Source organism: Pholis gunnellus (genome assembly GCF_910591455.1).
Source record: "Pholis gunnellus genome assembly, chromosome: 15".
Lineage (NCBI taxonomy): Eukaryota > Metazoa > Chordata > Actinopteri > Perciformes > Pholidae > Pholis > Pholis gunnellus.
This window is the reverse complement of record NC_136542.1, coordinates 7,442,130-7,462,733: the sequence shown is the minus strand read 5'-3', so window position 1 is coordinate 7,462,733 and position 20,604 is coordinate 7,442,130. Positions and strand designations below refer to the sequence as shown.

The 20,604-nt window shown below is 43.6% G+C and overlaps 1 protein-coding gene across 2 annotated transcripts in view; it reads right to left on the bottom strand.

The window, feature by feature from the left end:
- Positions 1-210: 210 nt before the first annotated feature.
- LOC306707211 (single-stranded DNA-binding protein 3) overlaps positions 211-20,604 on the bottom strand; it is a 33,403-nt gene continuing 13,009 nt past the window's right edge. Inside the window, exons 5-18 of one of the 2 annotated variants that reach the window (XM_079174591.1) lie at positions 11,360-11,449; positions 8,938-9,021; positions 7,637-7,696; positions 7,423-7,489; positions 6,715-6,779; positions 6,163-6,224; positions 5,953-5,998; positions 5,491-5,526; positions 5,324-5,378; positions 5,090-5,160; positions 4,629-4,707; positions 4,487-4,515; positions 4,278-4,379; positions 211-3,102 (exon numbers count right to left, since the gene is read on the bottom strand). In XM_079174591.1, the coding sequence (XP_079030717.1) occupies positions 2,932-3,102; positions 4,278-4,379; positions 4,487-4,515; positions 4,629-4,707; positions 5,090-5,160; positions 5,324-5,378; positions 5,491-5,526; positions 5,953-5,998; positions 6,163-6,224; positions 6,715-6,779; positions 7,423-7,489; positions 7,637-7,696; positions 8,938-9,021; positions 11,360-11,449 (1,017 nt within the window). In that variant the 3' untranslated portion in view covers positions 211-2,931. Of the gene's footprint in view, positions 3,103-3,232; positions 3,384-4,277; positions 4,380-4,486; positions 4,516-4,628; positions 4,708-5,089; positions 5,161-5,323; positions 5,379-5,490; positions 5,527-5,952; positions 5,999-6,162; positions 6,225-6,714; positions 6,780-7,422; positions 7,490-7,636; positions 7,697-8,937; positions 9,022-11,359; positions 11,450-20,604 lie in introns of those variants that run through there. The other variant, XM_079174590.1, reaches the window with a different exon arrangement.

Here is a 20,604-nt window from a genome sequence, read left to right as displayed (position 1 = left end):
CGGGAACCACTAGTTTAATCTGTATTCTCATGTCGAGTAAGAACTTCAATGGAAGCAGTACCTTCAGATCTACAGATCGCACTTCAAACGTGAACTCTAAAGTTTGTCCGTTGAAATGTGACGAGGATCTTATCATCACAAGACATCAGCTGAGCCACAGAAAAAGAGGAACGTGGAGACCGTATCAGTCCAGTAAAAGACGTGTTCATGGCAAAAGGAGTGAAGTCATTTTATTTGTTTTTAATATGTATCTACAACAAGGGGGACACAGGCAAAAACGACTGACAACTTGATGGAAATTAAAAGAAAAGCAAAAAAAAAGAGAAAAGAAATACATTTATTATCAATGCAGTTTTCCCACCTTTTTTTCCCCAATAAGCAACATTTTTTTGTCTAAAGAAACTTTACAATATAAAGAAACATACGAAGAAGGAACCTCTCATTTTACTACACGAGACATTTAGGATCTGAAACTACCCTAACATGAGATACAAAGCAACTCCCCAAGGACAGACTGCCTCATATTCAATACTGCTTTGTCATCAAGAGGAAAAAATTAGGAACTGAACAGAAAAATCTTTACTCCCCTCAAAAAACCAAAAAAAAATCCTCTTTACCCTCCCTACCCCTGAATGTTACAGTATTATACATCAGCACAATAGAAATACAGAAATGATCAACGTTGTGACGGCTTTACTTACAGGACAGAAAGATAGAGAGAAGTTCGACTGCATTTTATACAACAGTATTTCAAAAGTACAGGGGAGGAAACGCCTGTTCCCGCACTCTCTCTACCTCTTCTCAGCAATAAGAACAAATCTGTCCCTTCATTTTTTTTTTTCCTCTTTACTTTCCCAAAACATTTCTCCCCGGCCCATTTTAAATAGATTAAAAAAAAAAAATCCTTCATAGTTACGCCTGTACTCTGGTCCCTGGTGTGTCGGATTGAGAGCCAGTGTGCCCTGCTTCCGGTTTGTGTCGAGAGGGAAGTTAAATGCAGTTTGTCGGAGTGAGACGTGGAGGGGACGAGTTTTAATTATGAAAAACTCTCCTTTAGTTCTGTTCTGGCAAATTCCCTGTTCAACATAGTGAAAAATATGCCTGTTTTGGTGGCTTTTTTTCGCCACCTCACTCAAACAATTTCCAAGAACAGAGGCGGAGGAGGGAGGCCTCTGGACAAGAATCATGTTGAATTTAAAGATTTGCAGAGGAAGTGTGTGAGACAGTGAGTTAGCTAAAGGCTTCCACACGGTCCTCCCTCATCCTCTTAGACCCCCTCGACGCTTTACAGCTCTGATGCGCAGTAAAGCGCCACGTCTGTCTGTGATGAGGTGAAATAGCATAATAGTCTATAGCAGCTCCAGTTTCTGATGCTCATCATCAAAGACACACCATCTCTGAACAAACATACACACACACAGTTGCCCCGAATCAGCATGTTTCTGATCAACTGTTGCTGTGATTTGAAAATATCAAAACATGTCAATGATATCAAAATGCATTTTACAGTATTTACAAAAAGATTCAAATCAAAAGATGGTGAGAGTTGTACAAAAAAAAAAATAAAAAATCAGAGCGGGTGGTGTGAGAGAGTGTCAATGCTGGCCCGTTGGAAAGGTGAGAAAAGGGGGAAAAGGACGGAGGTCTTTTTCTTCAAGATGGGCAAAGGGAGGGAGGCCACTCGTCACAGTCAACAGAGCCCCGCCTTCCTTCTTCCTGTAAAAAACTGATCAGCAGAGAGCCAGAAGTCCTTTCAGAAGGAGCACCGCATGTACGACAGCAGGTCTGCAAGCTAAACTGACTGGTGTGTAAAAGCAACATTTTCCATAAAAGCACAGACATACATCACAGTGTGTTGAGGACTCATCAGCAAACAAAAACAATCCAAGTGCTCACTACAGCTCAGCAGAGATGATAACGCAGCCTACGCACATGTCAGAGTGAACGGCAACCTAAGTGGGCAGCATTAGTGGAAGCAGCATGAGTGTGTGTGTGTGTGTGTGTGTGTGTGTGTGTGTGTGTGTGTGTGTGTGTGTGTGTGTGTGTGGGGGTGGGTGGGGGGGGGGGGGGGGGGGGGGGGGCTTCAACACCTCCTGGGCTCGGAAAGAGTGTCTAATGATGTCAAACGGAGATGAGGAGACGCTGCTGACTGGATCTGCATATTTACACAGTTGCTACTAGTTCGGCAATCAACAAAAAAAGAAACAGGGATAACACTTTAAAAAAAAAAAAGTAACAATTATTCATAAGACAAATTTAAAGTACATAAATAAATAGAGCTGTGCATTTCACTGCATGGAAGCTACTAAAACAGGAGCCGCTTCTTCTTCTTCTGGTTTGGATTATTGAACAAGGAGTTAAAAATTTAGAAGGTTGCTAAAACTCTGATAAAGATTTTTTTTTTTAAAAAATAAGAAAAGAGGGCCAATCAGTACCGTGATGGATAGAAGCTTACCTGCAGGGGGCAGCGTGCTCACATGGAGCCACATGTTACACAGCAAATGATTTCTGATCTGTGTGCACATATGCTGTGTTCATCATAACAATGTGCCCGTACAAACAGAAAGTAGAACCTAATCTTAAAATGATCATACCAATATCATTAATAACAATAATACAATAATAAAAATAGCAATGATACAATACATACACAAAAAAAAAAAAATGGAGGGGGGGAACAAAGTTCACTGATCATCACAACATCTCTGTTAAAAATGTACACACAGAGTGGGGGGGGAGGGGGGAGGAAAGGGGTCGTTCCATCCGACCCTCAACTGAATCCGTCGGGAGAAACTAAAACTAAAACGATGACGATAAAAAGTCCAAAGTCGTGGTTGAGAAGCTTCCAGGCAGCTCTGTGTCTTGATGGGAGGGCTGTGTTGTCCAGTCTCCTCTCTCCCTCGTTCTCTCTGTTTGTCCTCGTCCCCTTGCTCATTGTCTAGAACCTGACAGGAAGCCAGGGAGGCCGGGGCCGGAGTCAGAGAGGAGGTTCTTCCTGTTGCTCTGTGACTGCTTCCTATTCAGACCGGCGGCCATCTTGCATGCTCCAGGAGGGCCCGTCTTAATTAGAGTCCCAGCATGCTCAAGGGCTGTCCCAGAAGGCTGTGCGGCCATAGAGTTCCCGAGTAAGAAGGGGGAAAGGGGGGGGGGTAGAGAGCGGATCCCGTATCGGTGGGTGGGTGGGTGGGCAGAGGGTGTGTGTGTGTGAGAGAGAGGAGGGGAGCGGGTCCAATCCGAGGTGAAGTAAGGATTGTATTGAAAAGGGGGAAAAAATAAAATAAAATCAGGTGCAGGGGTACAAAATAGGGGGCGGGGAAATAAAGAAAAATACAAAAAAAAAGGAAAAAATAAAATCACACACTCATCGTCATGTTGGGTGAATACTGAAAAGAGAGAGAGGGAGGGGGGAGGAGGGCACAGATGAGCGGATACGTCACTGACAACATGTAAACACCAGAGGGCGCTCACACCCAGCCCTGCAAAGCTAGAGGAAGCAGACTAAACTCAACAATTCTAACACAAGTAATCAATACTGTAATAATTCAGTCATAGTTCTGATGATTAGGGCTGGGTATTGAGTCTCTTCTGGTACAGACCGAATTTGTATTTAGCACAAAGCATCGGAAACAGTTAAACTAATCGCCTTGTTTACTTATTCTAAAAACAAGATATTTCACCGTGGTGGCCAAAATGCACTAGTAACAGCTCGAAAGAGCTCTTATTTTGAAATATTTCTAATGATTCCCAGCGGTACAGCTGACTCATTGAATCAGAGTATTAGAGCTCAACTTTAACGGCGGGCTGTGCACGCCGTGGCTTTGCAGGCCGAGGTTAAGCGACACGATGCAAGGTACACAGTCCGCCCCCCCACCTGACGTGCGTCTACAACTTCTGCAACTACTTTATTCTTAAAGCTGGAAAGATTTGTCCTGGGATACAACAAATAAATCAAACAGACTAAGACTAGGCACTTGTGTCCATCAGCTGATCACTGATACAGAGGGTACACAATGCATACACAATGCATTTTGAAGTGATTAGTAAACGGCTACAATGCAAGCAGAACATCAGACATTCTTTACAGGCTTTTTTTATTACTATTCTGTTCAATTAACTTGCTGTTGTGCGCTTTAGGAACAATGTAGCAAGTTTTGCATTTCAAATCTATCGTGCTTTGTCCCACAAAATGAGGTGAACCCTCTGCTTGCATTGGTTTTGTCATGAAGTCAAGGATAACTGTTAAGGGTGGTGAGATGCCAGTCACTCGCTCTACTTACACTTTCGCTTTGGAATGGGTTCAAGAAGTTTCCGCCCATTTCGCCGTCATCTCTCGGCGTTCCAGGCGGGTTGTTCATGCCCCCCATGTTATTAGGGGAGCTCTGGAGGACGAAGAGGGCAAAAGAAATTGATCAGGCTACGCCTTAAAAACAGTAAAGTGTAGAAAGCAAACAAGACGTTACTGGAAATCCAATTTTTTTTTACTCACCTTTGGCAACCCATCCATATCCCCAGACCCTGAGGAAGAGAGAGAAATGGCTCAATTGTATTTCAAGGTAAACGTGCTCAGAAATAAAGCAGCGTTTTAGTTGCATCAGTGATTCGTAAAGCCCCACTGTGTTTAAACTCACCTAGTGATCCGTTCATGTGGTGTGGCTCCATGGCTCCCATAGCTCCCATTGGCCCGTCAGGCCCAGGTCCCATAGGGAACTGGTGACAAGATGAAGAGCAAAGCCTTATAAACGACCGAAAAATCATTTTCATGTTTGACCTCTGTGGTCTTCTCAGCTTCGGGTGAAGTCGATGATTTAATGTATTCCTCCCGGTTCATTTCCTGACCATCGTGGCAACGTTACGTTTCTCTAATGCAGAGTTGTACGGGTGCCCAGCGATGTGGTTAGAAACCCCATTTTTAAAGTGGATTCGTTTTTGTGGGCGAGGTTGTGTAATTTTAATCGTTACAACAACATCCATAATTTAAACCCTGAAATCAATCTGCAGTTTCTGAAACTGTTTCAAGCCTAGGAAAGTTCAACCTTTGAAACAACATTACGGAGCCATTTGTTAACTTGAAAGCACGCGCGAGACTCACATTGGGTCTGTTGCCGCCCGGTCCGATAGGATTCATCATAGTATAGATGTTTTCACTGGAGTTGGTAGAATCTGAGGGAGAAAAAAAAAAAAAAAAAAACAACTTTAGTTCCATGACATAGAGAGATAATGTTCATACAAAGATTTGATCAAACAAATGAAATACTGAAATGTAAAATATTTAGTCTATTTCTAAAATAAGTGTGAGTGCTGGGGACATAGTTGGGTGACGCACCACCTGGGCTGGGCATGATGGGAGTTCCAGGTGGACCTCCTCCGCCTGGTGGACCCTGGGGGGGGACGAGCAGTGACAGAGGTTAAAATTACACTCATCAGAACATGAATTGAACTCTAAAACTTATGCAGGAGAGCTGCTCTCGTTCCCGACAGATCTGAACTCACCACATAGTTTCCTGGAGATGAGGAGGAGTATGCTATCTGCAGGGGGAAAGAAGACACAGACAATCAGATCGGAGGATACTGAATGTGAATCTTCACAGTCCTGCGACACCCGTTACTTTTGTGAACTTATAAATGCGCAGACTGCAGCAATGAAGTGTGCTGTTTTCAGTCTACAGTAAGTTTTTCATTCAACAGTTTGTGCTTTAAATATCCTTTTAAATGTAATTCAGGGAAACTGCCTCGGAACAGAGGAACATTAGTCACAAGTATCCCTCGATTAAACTGACTGATGGACACCAGAAATTCCACAGCAAAATCAACACCTCTCTGAACATCATATGCACGGCATTTTGGATTTTTGCTGTGTTGTTAAAAAGTAATTGCACGGCACTGAAGGTCTTCTCCCCTCCCTTTGCCCAACATCTTTATTGCATGTATACAGAGCGAGGCTTTCTGACTCACAGAGTTAGCATTCGGTCCTGGCCAAGGCCCTCTTCCTCCGGGACCCCTGAGGCAAAACAGCAAGAGAAGGAAGAAGAAGAAGAAGAAGAAAAGGCAAGAGAGGAAAATGAAATGGTGTTTAGTGAAAAGGCAAAATAAACAGAGATTAAGCTGCTATAAGACTCAAAGAGCCGTTCTGCTGGACTAGATGTATGAGATGCTTTAACTTACATGTTCATTCCTGGCATGGGGCCGCCCATGGAGTTTGGAGGAGGCCTCATACCTCCATAATTCTATCAGACAAAATGTTAAAAACTTTGTTAGAACATTCAACGAGACGCCATTATTGATTCCCAACAATATTCCTGTTATTGTTGATTTTGGAGACTCTTAAGTCTTTAACTGTCTTGGATTTGGCCTTTTGTGCCACATTTTCTATCATCACACATTCATCACGGAACAACAAACACGCCTGGACTGTTCTGATGAGGATACAGGAGAAACTCGAATTCAAGAAAAGATACAATATTAGCCTGTAAGAGTAACCGCACCTACACAGGCAGTAATATACATTTCATAAGAATAAATCAAAGGTGTTAAATGTGAGAACAGCTTGGTTACATTAATAAAACTCTTCACAGTAACAAAAATATTCCTGTCTAATCGTCACAAGAGTCAAATTGACATTCAATAATAAAAGAATAAGTGTGTGTGTGTGTGTGTGTGTGTGTGTGTGTGTGTGTGTGTGTGTGTGTGTGTGTGTGTGTGTGTGTGATTTCATACCTGTGGGCCCATGGCCATTCCTCGAGGAGGGTTCATTCTCATTGGTCCGCCCATGTTAGGATGTCCTGTGAGAGCAGAGCCACAGAGTCACGCACTGACTGCGACTCACAGCACATAACCCACTGGTGTTTGTCTAAATCCACATATGGCTACTTTCTTAAAGTCAGGAATTAAGACGTGCCGCAGACAAATGCTTCATCCTAATCCCATTAGTCGTAACCCGCTGGCCCCTGAAGATGTAATCTGCAGCCAAAATCACCACCGACCCCTCACTGAGCCAGACACACCCACCAGGGTTCAACCCACACGGGAGAGAAGAGCGGAATTTGTAAAAAAAAAATAATAATAATGTTTTGGGCGGTACGGCCTGTGAGATAATATTGAAAATAATAAAGATAATATAAATTGATTATACATTTACAGTGTCAAACTAAAAATGATAAATATAAGGCCTAGAATTATTTATCAAAAATGAATATATTGATATTTATATCACATTGTTTTCAGTACTGTCCTTTTTGGAGGAAACTACTATAGAAGTAATTATTCAGTTGAAGAATTACTCAAGATGAATCAATTATGGAAATGACTATTCGTTACAGCCCTAGTAGACTCATCATCTATTATAGACAACGTCTACTTAACGAAATGAACACATTTCATGACAGGGAACCAGAATTTCGCCTACGAGAGCTGGACGAGCCTCACCTTGCGGTCTTGTCGGGTCCAAACTGCTCGGCAGGAGCGGCTGAGATCCAGGGATTCCCCCCGGAGGCTGAGGAAAGACCAGACATGGAAACTGATTGAAATACCGACTCACCTTCACACGTGGCAACACAGATACTCAACAAAAACAGTGTCTGAGAAATACCCCCCCCCCCCCCCCCCCCCCCAAAAAAAAAAAAAAACACTGCTCATGTACCTGATTTGGCATTCGGAGTGCGGGGCGCGGTCCACCTGGATACCGTGGTGACATGAAAGGCTGCAGAGAGAAATGGAGGAAAGGGGAAGAAAGGAGGGTTGAAGGTGGGAAGTGTTGGGAAAAGAGACACAAAGAAAACAACAATTTCATTATTGATAAATCCAAGAGCTCTCAAAGCGGAGCAGCACGGGGGACACACAGATGGACACGGTGGAGATGGAGAATGGAAGATGACACCGACGGATCATCAACACATCCGGCCAGAAACATAAAAAAATAAACTTCAGCTAGTACGTGTTTTATCATTTTTAACAATACCTGCTCACACACACACACTCAAAGCATGGAGGTGTGTGTGTGCGTCTGTGTGTGTGTGTGTGTGTGTGTGTGTGTGTGTGTGTGACGACAGCGCTCACACAGCTCCCTGCGCACACGGCCCTGCTCTCGCTGTGGTGTAAGCCGATTCGGCCTGTGGTCTGCCTGCGTAGTTTAGAGACACCTCAGGCCAGCAACGCCGTCCAAAAGCCTTAAAGGAAGCATGTCCACACTCTCTCGCACACAAGACACGGAAACCAGAAACCACAAGAATGAAGAGCCGGGCTGCCGCAGTTAATGGGCAAAGACTAGCTTTACAAACTCCACAGTGGCATCTGTAGCTCCTGTTCTGGAGAAGTGTTGAAACACACGCTGACTGAGAATGAAAGTTCATTACTGCTGCTGAATAAATTACTTTTCTTATCTAGTTTTTAAGTTTAACTCAAAACTCTTTCTATATGTGTGTAAAGCGGGAGGACATACGTGTACCCATGTGTTCTGTGCTTATATGCGAGGTGTCCACAGTGCCTGTCCCCTGTTTTATTTATAAGGTGCAAGAACAAGTAAGCAGAGCAGAGGGGAGCATACTGTGTGTGTGTGTGTTAAGAGTGGAGGAGCAGATAAGTGTGCAACCCCCCACAAGCTGCTCTGGGGGTGGGGCAAGGAGTGAATTATTCATCCCACACAGGGACTGCCGGTTCTGGGCCTTGGAGAGGAGCGGGCCCCTGCTGCCTCTGGATGCTTGGCTTTCATTAAAAAAAAAGAGGAAAAAAAAAGAAGCCGAGAGGGACCGGAGGGGCCGACATCTACGAGGAGTTAGCCAGGACAAAACTAGAGCTAACGGGGCTCCAGGGTAGGAGAGGAAGAGGAGAGCGTGAGAGCAGTGCATCGAGAGAAAAAGAGCTTGTGTGTGGGTGAGGGGGGGGGGGAGATTTAGTGGGAATGAAAGAGAGCGGGGTGTTTGAGAGAAAGAGCTTGCGTCTTACCTGGCCATGGGGTCCCATCATGGGGTTGCTGGGGTTGTGTGGGGGGGGCTGTGTGTGGGGGGACTGCTGAGAGCCGGGTGGTCCCTTTAAGAAAGAAGAGCGATATCAGAGAGGGGAGGGCCCAAAAGTGGGCTTTACACCTGGAGGAATTACCCGATCAAAATCATTTAAAAAAAGGAGAGCGAAGGGAGAGGGGGAGTCAGGGGGGGGGGGAGTCTTTAGGTTGAGGAGGAAGAAGAGGAGCAAGTTAGATAATGTACTCCTCAACAAAAGACAATGTACTCCTCAACAAAAGACACAGAATTAAAAGAAATATTTATTTTTGCTGGATCGCTTTAACACGCGCGTGTTTGATGAAAGAGATGATCCGTGGGACCCTCGGGTCAAAGGACGAAGTGGAGTTTTCTGCTCAACCACATGGGGGCAGCGTTGCCAAAGGCTCACTGCAGCAGGACAAGAAGCAGCAGGACAGGCACTAGTGGCAACTTCAGACCACAAAGATGTTCAAAAACAAAAACAAGTTACAGTTGGGAGGTTTTGTTTTTTTCCTGTTTATTGTGAGCCTACTTCAGTTAACAATGTAGCAAAGAAAGCAACCCCCGGTCCTCTCGGACACTGCTGTGTTATTGCTGACATTTCACCCCGAGACAAGAGGTTAACGGCCCCTAATAAATAACTCATTATGCAACAGTCTTATGACGGTCAGTAACCTCATCTCTTCTCTTCTCAAACTGCTGATTGGACAAAACGAGACATTTGAAGTCATCACCTGCTCTGGGAAGCTGATTTATTACTTTCTGACAGATAGAAAAAGAACGTTTAATCTATTTAACAGATAATATAAATCGGCACATTAATTGATAAAGAAAAAAAGATTGTGGCCTCTTTTGTTAAATGAAAAGAATATAACATGTCAACAAAAAAAATACATTGTTTAGGTCAAAAAACTCATTATTGTAACAGAACAGATTATTAAGTAACCGTGAATATGAGCCATATTTGCAGCAAACAACCGGAGCTTTCCGTTACAATGAGGTCCCTTGAACACAACACACACACACACACAAACCCTCGCCCAATCTCACTCCCCCACCAATGTTATAAATAGCACGTCCATGTGTCTCTCCCCACCATCTCTCCCCCAACGCTTCCCCGTGCTTATTCACAGTCGTACTCTCACTAATCCACCCCCCCCCCCCCCCCTCTCACCATCACCACCATCCTCTCAGCACATTGCCTCGTTCTCAGCAAGCAAACAATGGAGTGGTAGGTAGAAACAAACACCGGGCCACAGTCCTGGTGGCACCGATCTTTCACATTTCCCTCTCTTTTTCAGCTCCATCCATCCATCCCTCTCTCAATCGTGTCTCCCCCCCCCCCCTCCTCTGACTCTTCTCCACCACCTTATCGTGCCTCCTGCCAAATGCCAGTGCTGTCCATCACACCACTGCCTCACGGGGGGAAGCGTGTGTGTGTGTGTTTGTTTGTGAACGTGTGCACGTAGGCCTGCTTGTGTTTTGTGTGTGCATGCGTCTCATTCTCTTCACTCTTCAGACAGCCGTCTCCCACACTAAAACCTTTCCCTTCACAGAGCCGAGACGGGTCGGAGACGGAGACGGCGGGAGCGGAGAGAGGATGAATACGGGATGGTTGAATCACGGATCGGTCGAAGGGCAGCCCGGCGAGAGCGAGCCACAGATGAATGAACGGTGTGAGCATCAGAGGCTCGGGTGGGTGTTAACATTGAGAGTGGAATAAACGATGTTTGGAAAAAATGTGGGAAAAACAAGTGGGAGAGTCGGACTTGTGGTGTCATCTGAAACGCCTTTATTGATTTTAGAACGAAGGACTTAATTACTAGACCTCGACTGATACTGGATTTCTGAGGCCGATATTGACATTTTTATCAATAATCCAATAATACATCACCTGATCTTCTTTTTGTTTTACATAAGATAACATTTAGTTATAAACATATATCTGACTAAATGTAAAAACATGTTTTTTTTAACAGATATTTCTTACAGGTTCCAAAAATTCTCAATCTTTTTAAGCTAAACGAACCCTATTAGCTGAAAAATGTATGATCACAAAGTTTCACCAAGTCGTATCGCTGCCCAAAACACCAACACTGTTATATCTTTAAATGTATATAAGTGGTTGTCAATAGGTGGGCAAATTCTTATTCTTTAAAACTCGACTGAATTAAGGTAATATACTGCACTTTGAGATACAATAAACCATCTCAAGGTGCTGGAGACGGAATTCAAAGAATATGCAAATACTGCCTCAACGTTACGTGATTTGTCTTTGGAGAGTCAGGTGTATGAATGGGAGAGAGACAGAGATGCGTGTTGTCGGAGGTGATGGAGGTGTGAACAGGACAGTGACGGTGGGGTGGGGGGGGGGGGGTAAGTCATACCTGGAAGAAGCCTGGGGGCATGGGACCACCTGGCATGGCGTCGTTTGGGGGCATGTTGCCCATCACAGGGCTGGGCGCTGCTGCTGCGCTCTGAAACACACAAGTACAGTGATTAAATGTGCTGGTTTGTGTAAAAGTGTCAGTGTGTGTGTGTGTGTGTGTGTGTGTCTCCATCTGCTCTACAGTGATATTTATGTACATCGTGCACTGGCCAAAATATTACTACAGGGGGCAGTGTCTGCACCTGCAATAGCAGCAAACTCCATCTAAAAGTTTAAGGTTAATTCAGAAAAGTGTCTTCGATTGAAACCTTTAAATTCCTGAATCTGTGGTAGAGAAGGAGGGAAAAAAACAATAGCTCTGAACAAGCTAAGTCACACGGAGAAATCCTACAGAAAATGTTTTAGTGCTGCTGTAGAAGAGTCGGGTCTCTGGGAGAAACATCCATGAAGTCTCAGTGACACAAAGCTGCAACGAGACAAAATGTATCGCCCGATAGGAGCCGAAAACCTCTACAAGGTATGTGATGATTCATGATTATATTTAGTAGCCATTATGGTCCATCTCACAGCTCTACGGTTTGTTTTATTATTTGGTTATTTCACAAACAGCAGAAGTATAACCTCTCCGATGTCTTCTTCCCACAGAACTAAAGAACAGAGAAATATCAGAACTTTATAAAGTCATTTTTCCTTCAATGTGTCAGATGTGTACATTCAACTGTGTAAGTTTGTCTGTAGGTGACGATGTAATGCATCACAAAATAATACAAAGTGCTTCTTTCTTATGTAAAAGAAACTACCGTGTTATCTTTGCGTCTCATTTTATACTCAAATTTCCAGAATATATCAAGAATATGTTTTCCATCTTTTGGTTTATTTCATTTAAGGCAGTTTCACTTTTGTACATTTTTTATTTATTTAAACACACTTTTTTTTCTTCTGCTTTTGTTAGTTTACAATTATCTTATTTAAGGCCGGTTGTCATTAAATATCGAAAATAAATCATGAACATTACAATGTAATGTGTAAGCATTGCATTTATTTGACGCCTCATTTGCTGATTACAAATATTTTTTTATAACTGGCAAATGTTGCACACGTTTATTTCAAATCATCATATCTAAAACGATCATTATTTAAATCCTAAATATGATTAATGGAAAAACTACTTCAAAAAATAGCAACAAGTCATCAGCAAATAAGTTGAGTTTGTGCTGTTCTTTAGCAATTAAGGGCTACTAGCGTCCATTTTAAGACAGCTGGAATGCGAAAGGTTTATAATATACACAACATATAATACACACCAATACTGTAGATCATAGAGCATTACATGTACTCAAAGTACATGCACATTCTAAAATGAAGGAGGACTAGATGCCGTGGGGGGGCTGAACCGAGCGTGTTTTAATAGATCGGTGTCTGACTAAATAAAGCGGACACCGCTGCACAACCACGAGTGGACCGAGTGTTTCTGTAGTTTCCACAAATCCAGCCGAGTGATACTTCTTCTCTCCAGCTGATCGCTTTCACGTCAAATTCAGGAGAAGCATTCGTTCAGCTAGATATTTGGAACAATTTTAAGTTCAGCAACTTTATAGTTTTGAATCATGACCTTCGGTATGTTGATTAAGCTCATCAAAATTGAGGTGGGCGGCATGTTGAAGGCTCTTATTGTTATTTCAATGAGTCAGATTCAACATTTAAGTAAATATAAGTACTGGAACAGAGTCGGTATTGGCAGATATCCAATGTTAAAGGACTCGGAACACAAAGGACCTAAACCTGATCAGCCCAACTGTTTAACTATTACTGATCATATTAACACATATGAACAATAATACTACTGTTTCCAATCGCCTTCACGTCAATCAAACAAGATGGAGAAAATAAAACGAGAGTCTAGGATAGAGGAGAGGGGGTGAAGGATTCAGCCCGGGAGTTAAATATGATATAACTGTATTCTTGTCAACACACATAGACCAAGACGCGTGTTCAGAGTGCTTACATAAGCACGCCGGAACAAACACACACATGCACATGAACACACAAACACATACACACACACACACACACACAGGAACTCACAAAGAGTTGCATCACAGGCTCATAAAGTGGAGCCCGTCAGTACAGAGAGGCAGACAGGGGAGAACCACAGGCTACAGGACCAGAACAGGGAGGGGGTTTAAGACCCAGGGGAGGGGCGGGCTCTCTCACTCACACACAAACACACACACACACACAACACGAACACACCTAACGAACACACCTAACGAACACACAATTTCCATGTGACATACAGTGTATGCTTGGACAACAACGCATATTACCAATTACACGCATGTACACAAACACACTCACTGCCCTTCTTCTCCTGACAATCTGAAACCAACACACATAAAAATGGGGAAAGAAAGAAACACACACACACACACACACACACACACACACACACACACCTCCCCCCATATTTATGCTAATTCCGCTAGTGAACATGAGCAGGCCACTGAGTCCCTGGGGAAGAAGCCGGGTCGGCTGCCTCTTTCTCTCCTCCTCCATCCTCCCCCCTCCCTCTCATCTCTTCTTCTGCACACTTTTCTTTCCATCTTTTCTCCTCTCCGTGACCCCCCTCACTTCTTTTCCCAGCACTGTCACACACACACACACACACACACACACACACACACACACACACACACACACACACACACACACACACACACACACACACACACACACACACACACACACACACACACCACACACACACACACACACACACACACACACCTTCCTGTGCCCCAACCCCTGTACTATCCCCCCCCCCAGTAGGGTGTCAGCAGCTTGCAGAAGCTGTTGCTATGGAGACAGGTCCTATCTGCACTCTGTCCCCCTGGCATCCCCCGCTCCAGGAGAGAGAGAGAGAGAGAGAGAGAGAGAGGGCGAGCAAGAGAGAGAATAAGAAGATGCGAGAGAGAGAAGAAGAAGGAGAGAATAAGAAGGAGAGAGAGAGAGAATAAGAAGGAGAGAGAGAGAGAATAAAAAGATGCGAGAGAGAGGGAGAGAATAAGAAGATGCGAGAGAGAGGCAGAGAATAAGAAGATGCGAGAGAGAGGCAGAGAATAAGAAGATGCGAGAGAGAGAGAATAAGAAGATGCAAGAGCGAGAGAGAGAGAGAGAGAGAGACAGAGAGAGAGAAAGCGAGTTAAATGAAGAAATGATGGGGAGGAAAAAAGAAGAAGAGAGATTTGTGTTCACAATCAATCACTTGGTCACGTTATTGCCGTAGACTGTTAATGATGGAAGCATGCAGAGGTAGGTTTAGTATGCAGTCGGTCTTTATTAAAACCAACTGGCCCGGGGAAACACAAAAAGGATCAAACGGAGCTTTTTGTAGTTGTTCTGGTGGCGCCCACAGTATTGTCTATATCTACCTTTTCCATTTTCAACTCAACGCTCGGAAATAAGACTCCTTGACTCTAGATGGGATCGACCGTGAATGTCTTGTTGACATTGATGCAGGTAAACAAGCAGGCACAACACACAGGTAGACCGTACCTTTATGCAAAGAAACAAGTTCCAGAAGACAATCCACAGCAGACATTAGTGCTGCACTAATTAGTTGATATAATGAACATGGATTTTTGTAGCCGAGCTGAATTATTCATTCTCCGGCTGAACGTATGGAGAGGAGTGTGCCAAAAGGCAGCGCAACTTAAAAACAGGGGCTTTAATGCCCCGACATGCAGCAGGAAGGAGGAGAATACGTTGCTTTCATTGAAGCCGGCTGAAAGTTCAACAAAACCCACGGGACACATTTTCAAATGTCTGGGAATATTTACACTGTTTAAACTGTGAGACATTTTTTAATGGCCTTCCTCGGCAGCGCTGCGCAAACAACGGTGTCAAAGCATCCTGGAGCCACGTCGGCACAAAAATATTATTAGCTAGGTTTTTATGTTTCTTGCTATCAATAACACTCTATCTGGACTACAGGCCTGAACTGCAGCTGCTTCACAACCCCCAACTTTAGCTTTAGTATAAGAATGTGCCAGTTTAATGACTTTCTTTGCCAGAACATATAACATCGGGACAAGAGCAATTAGTATCGTATTGTGCGCATTAACATAAAGCTAAAATAAGAGTTCAACTACTTTGTCACTCCAGCCTGTAGAGATGGAGCGATTGGCACTGGTATATGTGGAAATATTTAATATTGATTTTCACATATTAAACAGAGAACATGTGTATTCTAGCTAAACATAATGAAAATAAAGAGGATTGTAGGCCGACTTTCTGACAAGTGTGATATTTTCAGACAGCATTCCACCGATTTCTCTAAAAAGAAAGTGGCCAGTGACCTTTGCAGCTGTTCACCCCCATTCCCCCAAAAGACCCCAAAATACAGTGAGATGCCCCTTAAAAAAAAAAAGCACCAAAGCATTAAATGAGTCCAGCTTGGATGTAGCAGAAAAAAACGAAGCTTCTCCACCAAGATTTCCACGAAAGCACCACTTTAAATCTTGTGTTAACCAGAGATGTGCTTATATGTTTCTGGGAAATAAGTCATCGAGCATGAAAAAGCATAATAAAAAAAAAAGACGACCACAACGAGCGATTAGGCGACTGAGTGACGAAGAGGGAGCAGCCCTATTTCATTAAAATAATCATTAAATATTCATTCAGATTTCTTTTCAACACCCTAAATGTACCGGTTCCAACATTGCAAACCCTCCAAAAGAGACAGTATAGCATAGCCATCTGAAGACGTCACTGTTTTCTGACATGTTATAGTTATAGACTAAACGAGGACGTGAGGGGGGGGGGGGGGGTTACAGTCACATTTCCACACACAGCAGTTGGTTGTTGGTATCAAGCTATTCTGATACTTAAGTGAAGATACTCCGAGGGGGGGGGGGGGGGGGGGGGGGGTTAACTGGTTCGGTCTGTAGGAAGCAGGTTAAGATCTTGCTTCAGAAATGCAACAGAAAGCAACAACCGTTGATTCCTTATGTAAACATTCACTCTGCTTTAATGTAGACAACCCAAAGCACCGTGTCATACATTTAATCCGGCTCCTTTCGTCACCACGAGGGTCGTCTTCGTGGCAAAAACTAATTTTAAACTGTGACGCGCTAATCCACAGTTGTGGCTCCCTGCGAGGACGCCGTGTCGTGTTTGCTTTTCCTCCTTAATGCAAACCCACAATGTTGATGAACAATCTATCAGAGAACAAAAGACTAATGATCTGATTGGCTGGTACAGTACAGTATGTAGATGGCTATACAGAATTGCAGCATTGATCCCTCCCTCTCCATTTCCCTCTCCCTCTCTTTCACCCATAGGACCTACCGGACAGATCAATAGTGCTCAACACATTATTGACCTCCGCCTGATACCTTTCACAGGGATAAAGACAGAGACATAAACACTGGATGGAGAGAGGTGGGAGGAGACAGCGCATGTATCCGTGTGTGTGTGTGTGTGTCTGTATTTAAGCGTGTCCCAGCCTGGAGAGGGTACTAATCTACATTCTGGTTCACACTGATATGTACCTCATCACTGTCTCCTTGACCTGCTGTCCTTAGCGCGCAGAGAGAAGGAAAGAAACGGAGGGGGGGAGGAGGAGTGAGGATGGAAGAGAGTGAGAGTGAGGAGATGGGAGGAAAAAAATAGCTGACTGTGGAGATCTGGCTAATTTATCAGCCCAGTCAAAACAGTGTGTTTCGCTCTGGAGCAACAGGATACGGCTGCTACTCTCACCGTCACGTCTGACAAACAAATGCAAACACACACACACACACACACACACACACACACAAACAATCTCTGACAGCCCAGCTGGTCCTCAAAACTGGCACAACAAACAACACACACACACACACGTTTCCCCAAAAGCTGTTGCCAAAGCATCAGTACTGAACCAGACTGGCGGCCTCGTGCACACACACATGCGCTCACACACACACACACACACACACACACATGCATGCACACACCGGATGAAGGCACTAATACCTGCTGCAGACACAACATCCACTTAGCCAACACTCCAGAGAGGGCCAAAGACAAGAATACGAGAAGAATGAGAACAAGAATATTACTTCAACTAAGATTTCTAAAAAGACTTCCGCACGGATGCTGATGCTACATGTATATTAATAATACAATATAATGGTGCTCACTTTGTCCACACGTGTCAAACTTTCACTTCAAGACTGGCTGAACTTGTCAGCCATCATTCAAGTGTTTTTTAGGTCACTATGTTGTTTACGTCAAGAAACAAAATCAAGAATTACAGTATCCCCCAAAAATATTTTAAATAACACAGAGACACATTGCTGCTTTTTCACCTGTGTAATAATACATCAAACTGTTCAACACATGTTCCTTCATCAAACAGCTAATTATCACGTTTAATGGAGCTCTTTCCACGTCTTCCTTTCCTGAAGCGCTGATAGCGCTGGTGGCAAAGAAGAGGCTGAACGAGAGGTCAAGGCAAAGTATCTTTTGGGAAAATGGAGCTTCTTTTGATTCAACTGAAATTAATATTATTTTAGCCTTACGGTTAAGTTCGGAAAAAAACACTGCAGGTAGACAATGGAAACAGACTTAACGTCATCGCAGGTTGTTTAAATGCTGAATAACGTGCGATTTGTTTTAATGGCTTTTTGAAGAAACATTTTTAAAAAGTGGGTAAAGCAAACCTGCAGCATGACAGACAGTCGGTAACTGCAACCAATACAGCTGGGCTTAAATATTTAATGAACCTTTAAGGCAATAGGAAAAATTACACCAGTGTAATTATTTAAGGTACTAAAAAGTGTTCGAATGTATACTTGTTGCTAGTACTTAAATACTATACAGTTTGTACTTCTGAAAAGGAGATGGTATATTTAAATACACACAATTAATATATTGCAATGTCATATTTATGTCAATCTAATCAAACTAACTGCTAAACAAGTAGAGTTTTAGAAGAAATGTGAAGTTTAATTAAATGTAAGAACCATTATTTTAGTGTAAAATGTACACACACAAGATCTCCTGTGGTAACTCGACATAAAATAAATATAAACCTTTCCTCCCCCCTCTCTCGTTGTGTTGACGTTTTCCCACTCACTCCATTTTCAAATACCTTAACTGTCTCTTCTTCATGTCTACACTGCCCTCTCCTCTTCGGCACAACTAGGCATTGTGGGTAAACAGCTAGATTAGGCAATCAATCTTCTCCCAGGAACAGAGGTAGTAATGGTGGTGAGGGAGCAAGGGAGGGAGGGGGTCAGGCCAGAGATACGAAAAGAGGAGGAGAGAGGGAGTGAGCGATAAGGCGAGTGAGACGGAGAGGAGGCGGACTGGTCTATTGGGCCAAGGAGAGAGGAGGAAATATCGTAAAGAGGGGGAGGGAAGAAAGATGCAGATGTCGCAGAAAACCCACAAGCAGAAAAGGAAACATGATGTGAACATGCGAAAGACGAGGGAAGACGAGTGAGAAAGTAATGTGGGAGAAGTGACAAACGTGGGCCGATGTGTAAAGCAAGAGTGAGGAGCAACAGCGCAGGTAAACAAATAGAGTTTTGTCTGCCGCTCTTTTTTGCTACGTCATCTTGTTGCGCTCTCTTCTTCTGCGACCAGCCGTTATGTCGATACGCTTGTTGCAGGTGCAGGTGAGGTGCAGGGTAGTCCGTATTCTTTAACCCAATCAGATAGAGGAAGGGGAGGAGAATACAACGCAAAATAGGCTTATTGCCACCGTCTACATGTGGTGCAGGGTCTACTATCACGCTAGCAGGGAGGTGAGCTGGAAAAATAGGCACACTTATATTTCTTCCACACAAAAAAAGAAACGCATGAAAGAAAGAAAGACACGGAGGGTAAACGTTGTGTTCTTCACTCTGCTCAAAACATGTCTGGAGCTGCTCCTCAAAAAAACAGTGCACTCTGTCTCATTCCACTCACTCAACTGTCACTACTAAAATGTAGAGTGGACTCATAATACTATTACTGCGAATATGAATACAAATAACACTCATACAACTAATAAAAGAATGTCCAGCAATGCTTCCCAGTTAAGAAACGGCAAAAAATGGCTTCCACAACAGGCTCAAACTCTGCCTTTGATGGCACGTCTTTTTAAAAGACATTTTTAAGAAATAAAAGTTAATTCTAATGCTAAGCACAGTTATTTTTCTTTTGTCAAATTGATTCTGGAACTATAAATGAAATAAAGAAATCTGTACGTTAGAGAATGCATGTGTTACAAAAGGGCTGAGCAAGTCGCTAGTGAAGACGCCAAACATCAGATTTAAGACTGACTCAGGAATGAACACTGCTAATCAAGCCAGCTAATGAATCAATGCATGACATGATGATCAAACACAAGTTACAGCTCCACACTGTGTGTCATAAAGCAACTGCATACTTAAAAGCAATGCTAAGCACCAAACTCGACATAAACAAACCAGCAGGTGTCTCAGATCTCCGCCCCTGCCTTTCTTTAATAACCAGTGTTGTGGCCGTAAACCTGTTCTGCGTCTCTGCTGCCAGCTGAGAGAACTGTGATAATACCTCTTAAATGCTGACTTGCAATCTAGCAATCCTCAAAAAGACCAAGAAACTCTTTTGAGCTAAGGTGAAATCTTTTTTCCTTTTTTCCCCCCCCCTTCCGATGCCTCTAACCGGCTTATTCTTTTGAAAGCAGTAGAAAAGGACCTGTGCTCCGAGACTAGCCTCAGGGGGCTGGAGCCAAAATTAAACCGGTCCCGTCTCCTTCACTTTATCACTGTTGGGAGCAGACAGCGAGCAACCATGTAGCACACCCATCTGCATTTATATAGTCTCTCTCTCACTCACACACACACACACACACAGGGTTAACTGGCACACGGGCACTGAGCCCCTCCAACCTCCATCTATGGGCTGGTTGCCAAAGATGCCCCCCGTCCAAAAATACACAACCACACACACACATACGAACACACACACACACACACACAAATCCCTGGCTTAGCCTCGGCCCAGTGCTGGGATTACCGGATTAGAACTCTATTCCATTATCTCCCCACACTATACTATACAGCGCACGCCGCACACACACACAAACACACACACGCACACACACGCACACACGCACACACGCACACTCTTGACCAGAGAGGACAGGCTGAAAGCAGACGCACAGTGTCAATCACGACACATGACATTTACACACGAGTGGATACAGTTACAGTTTCCCCTGGTGGTGGA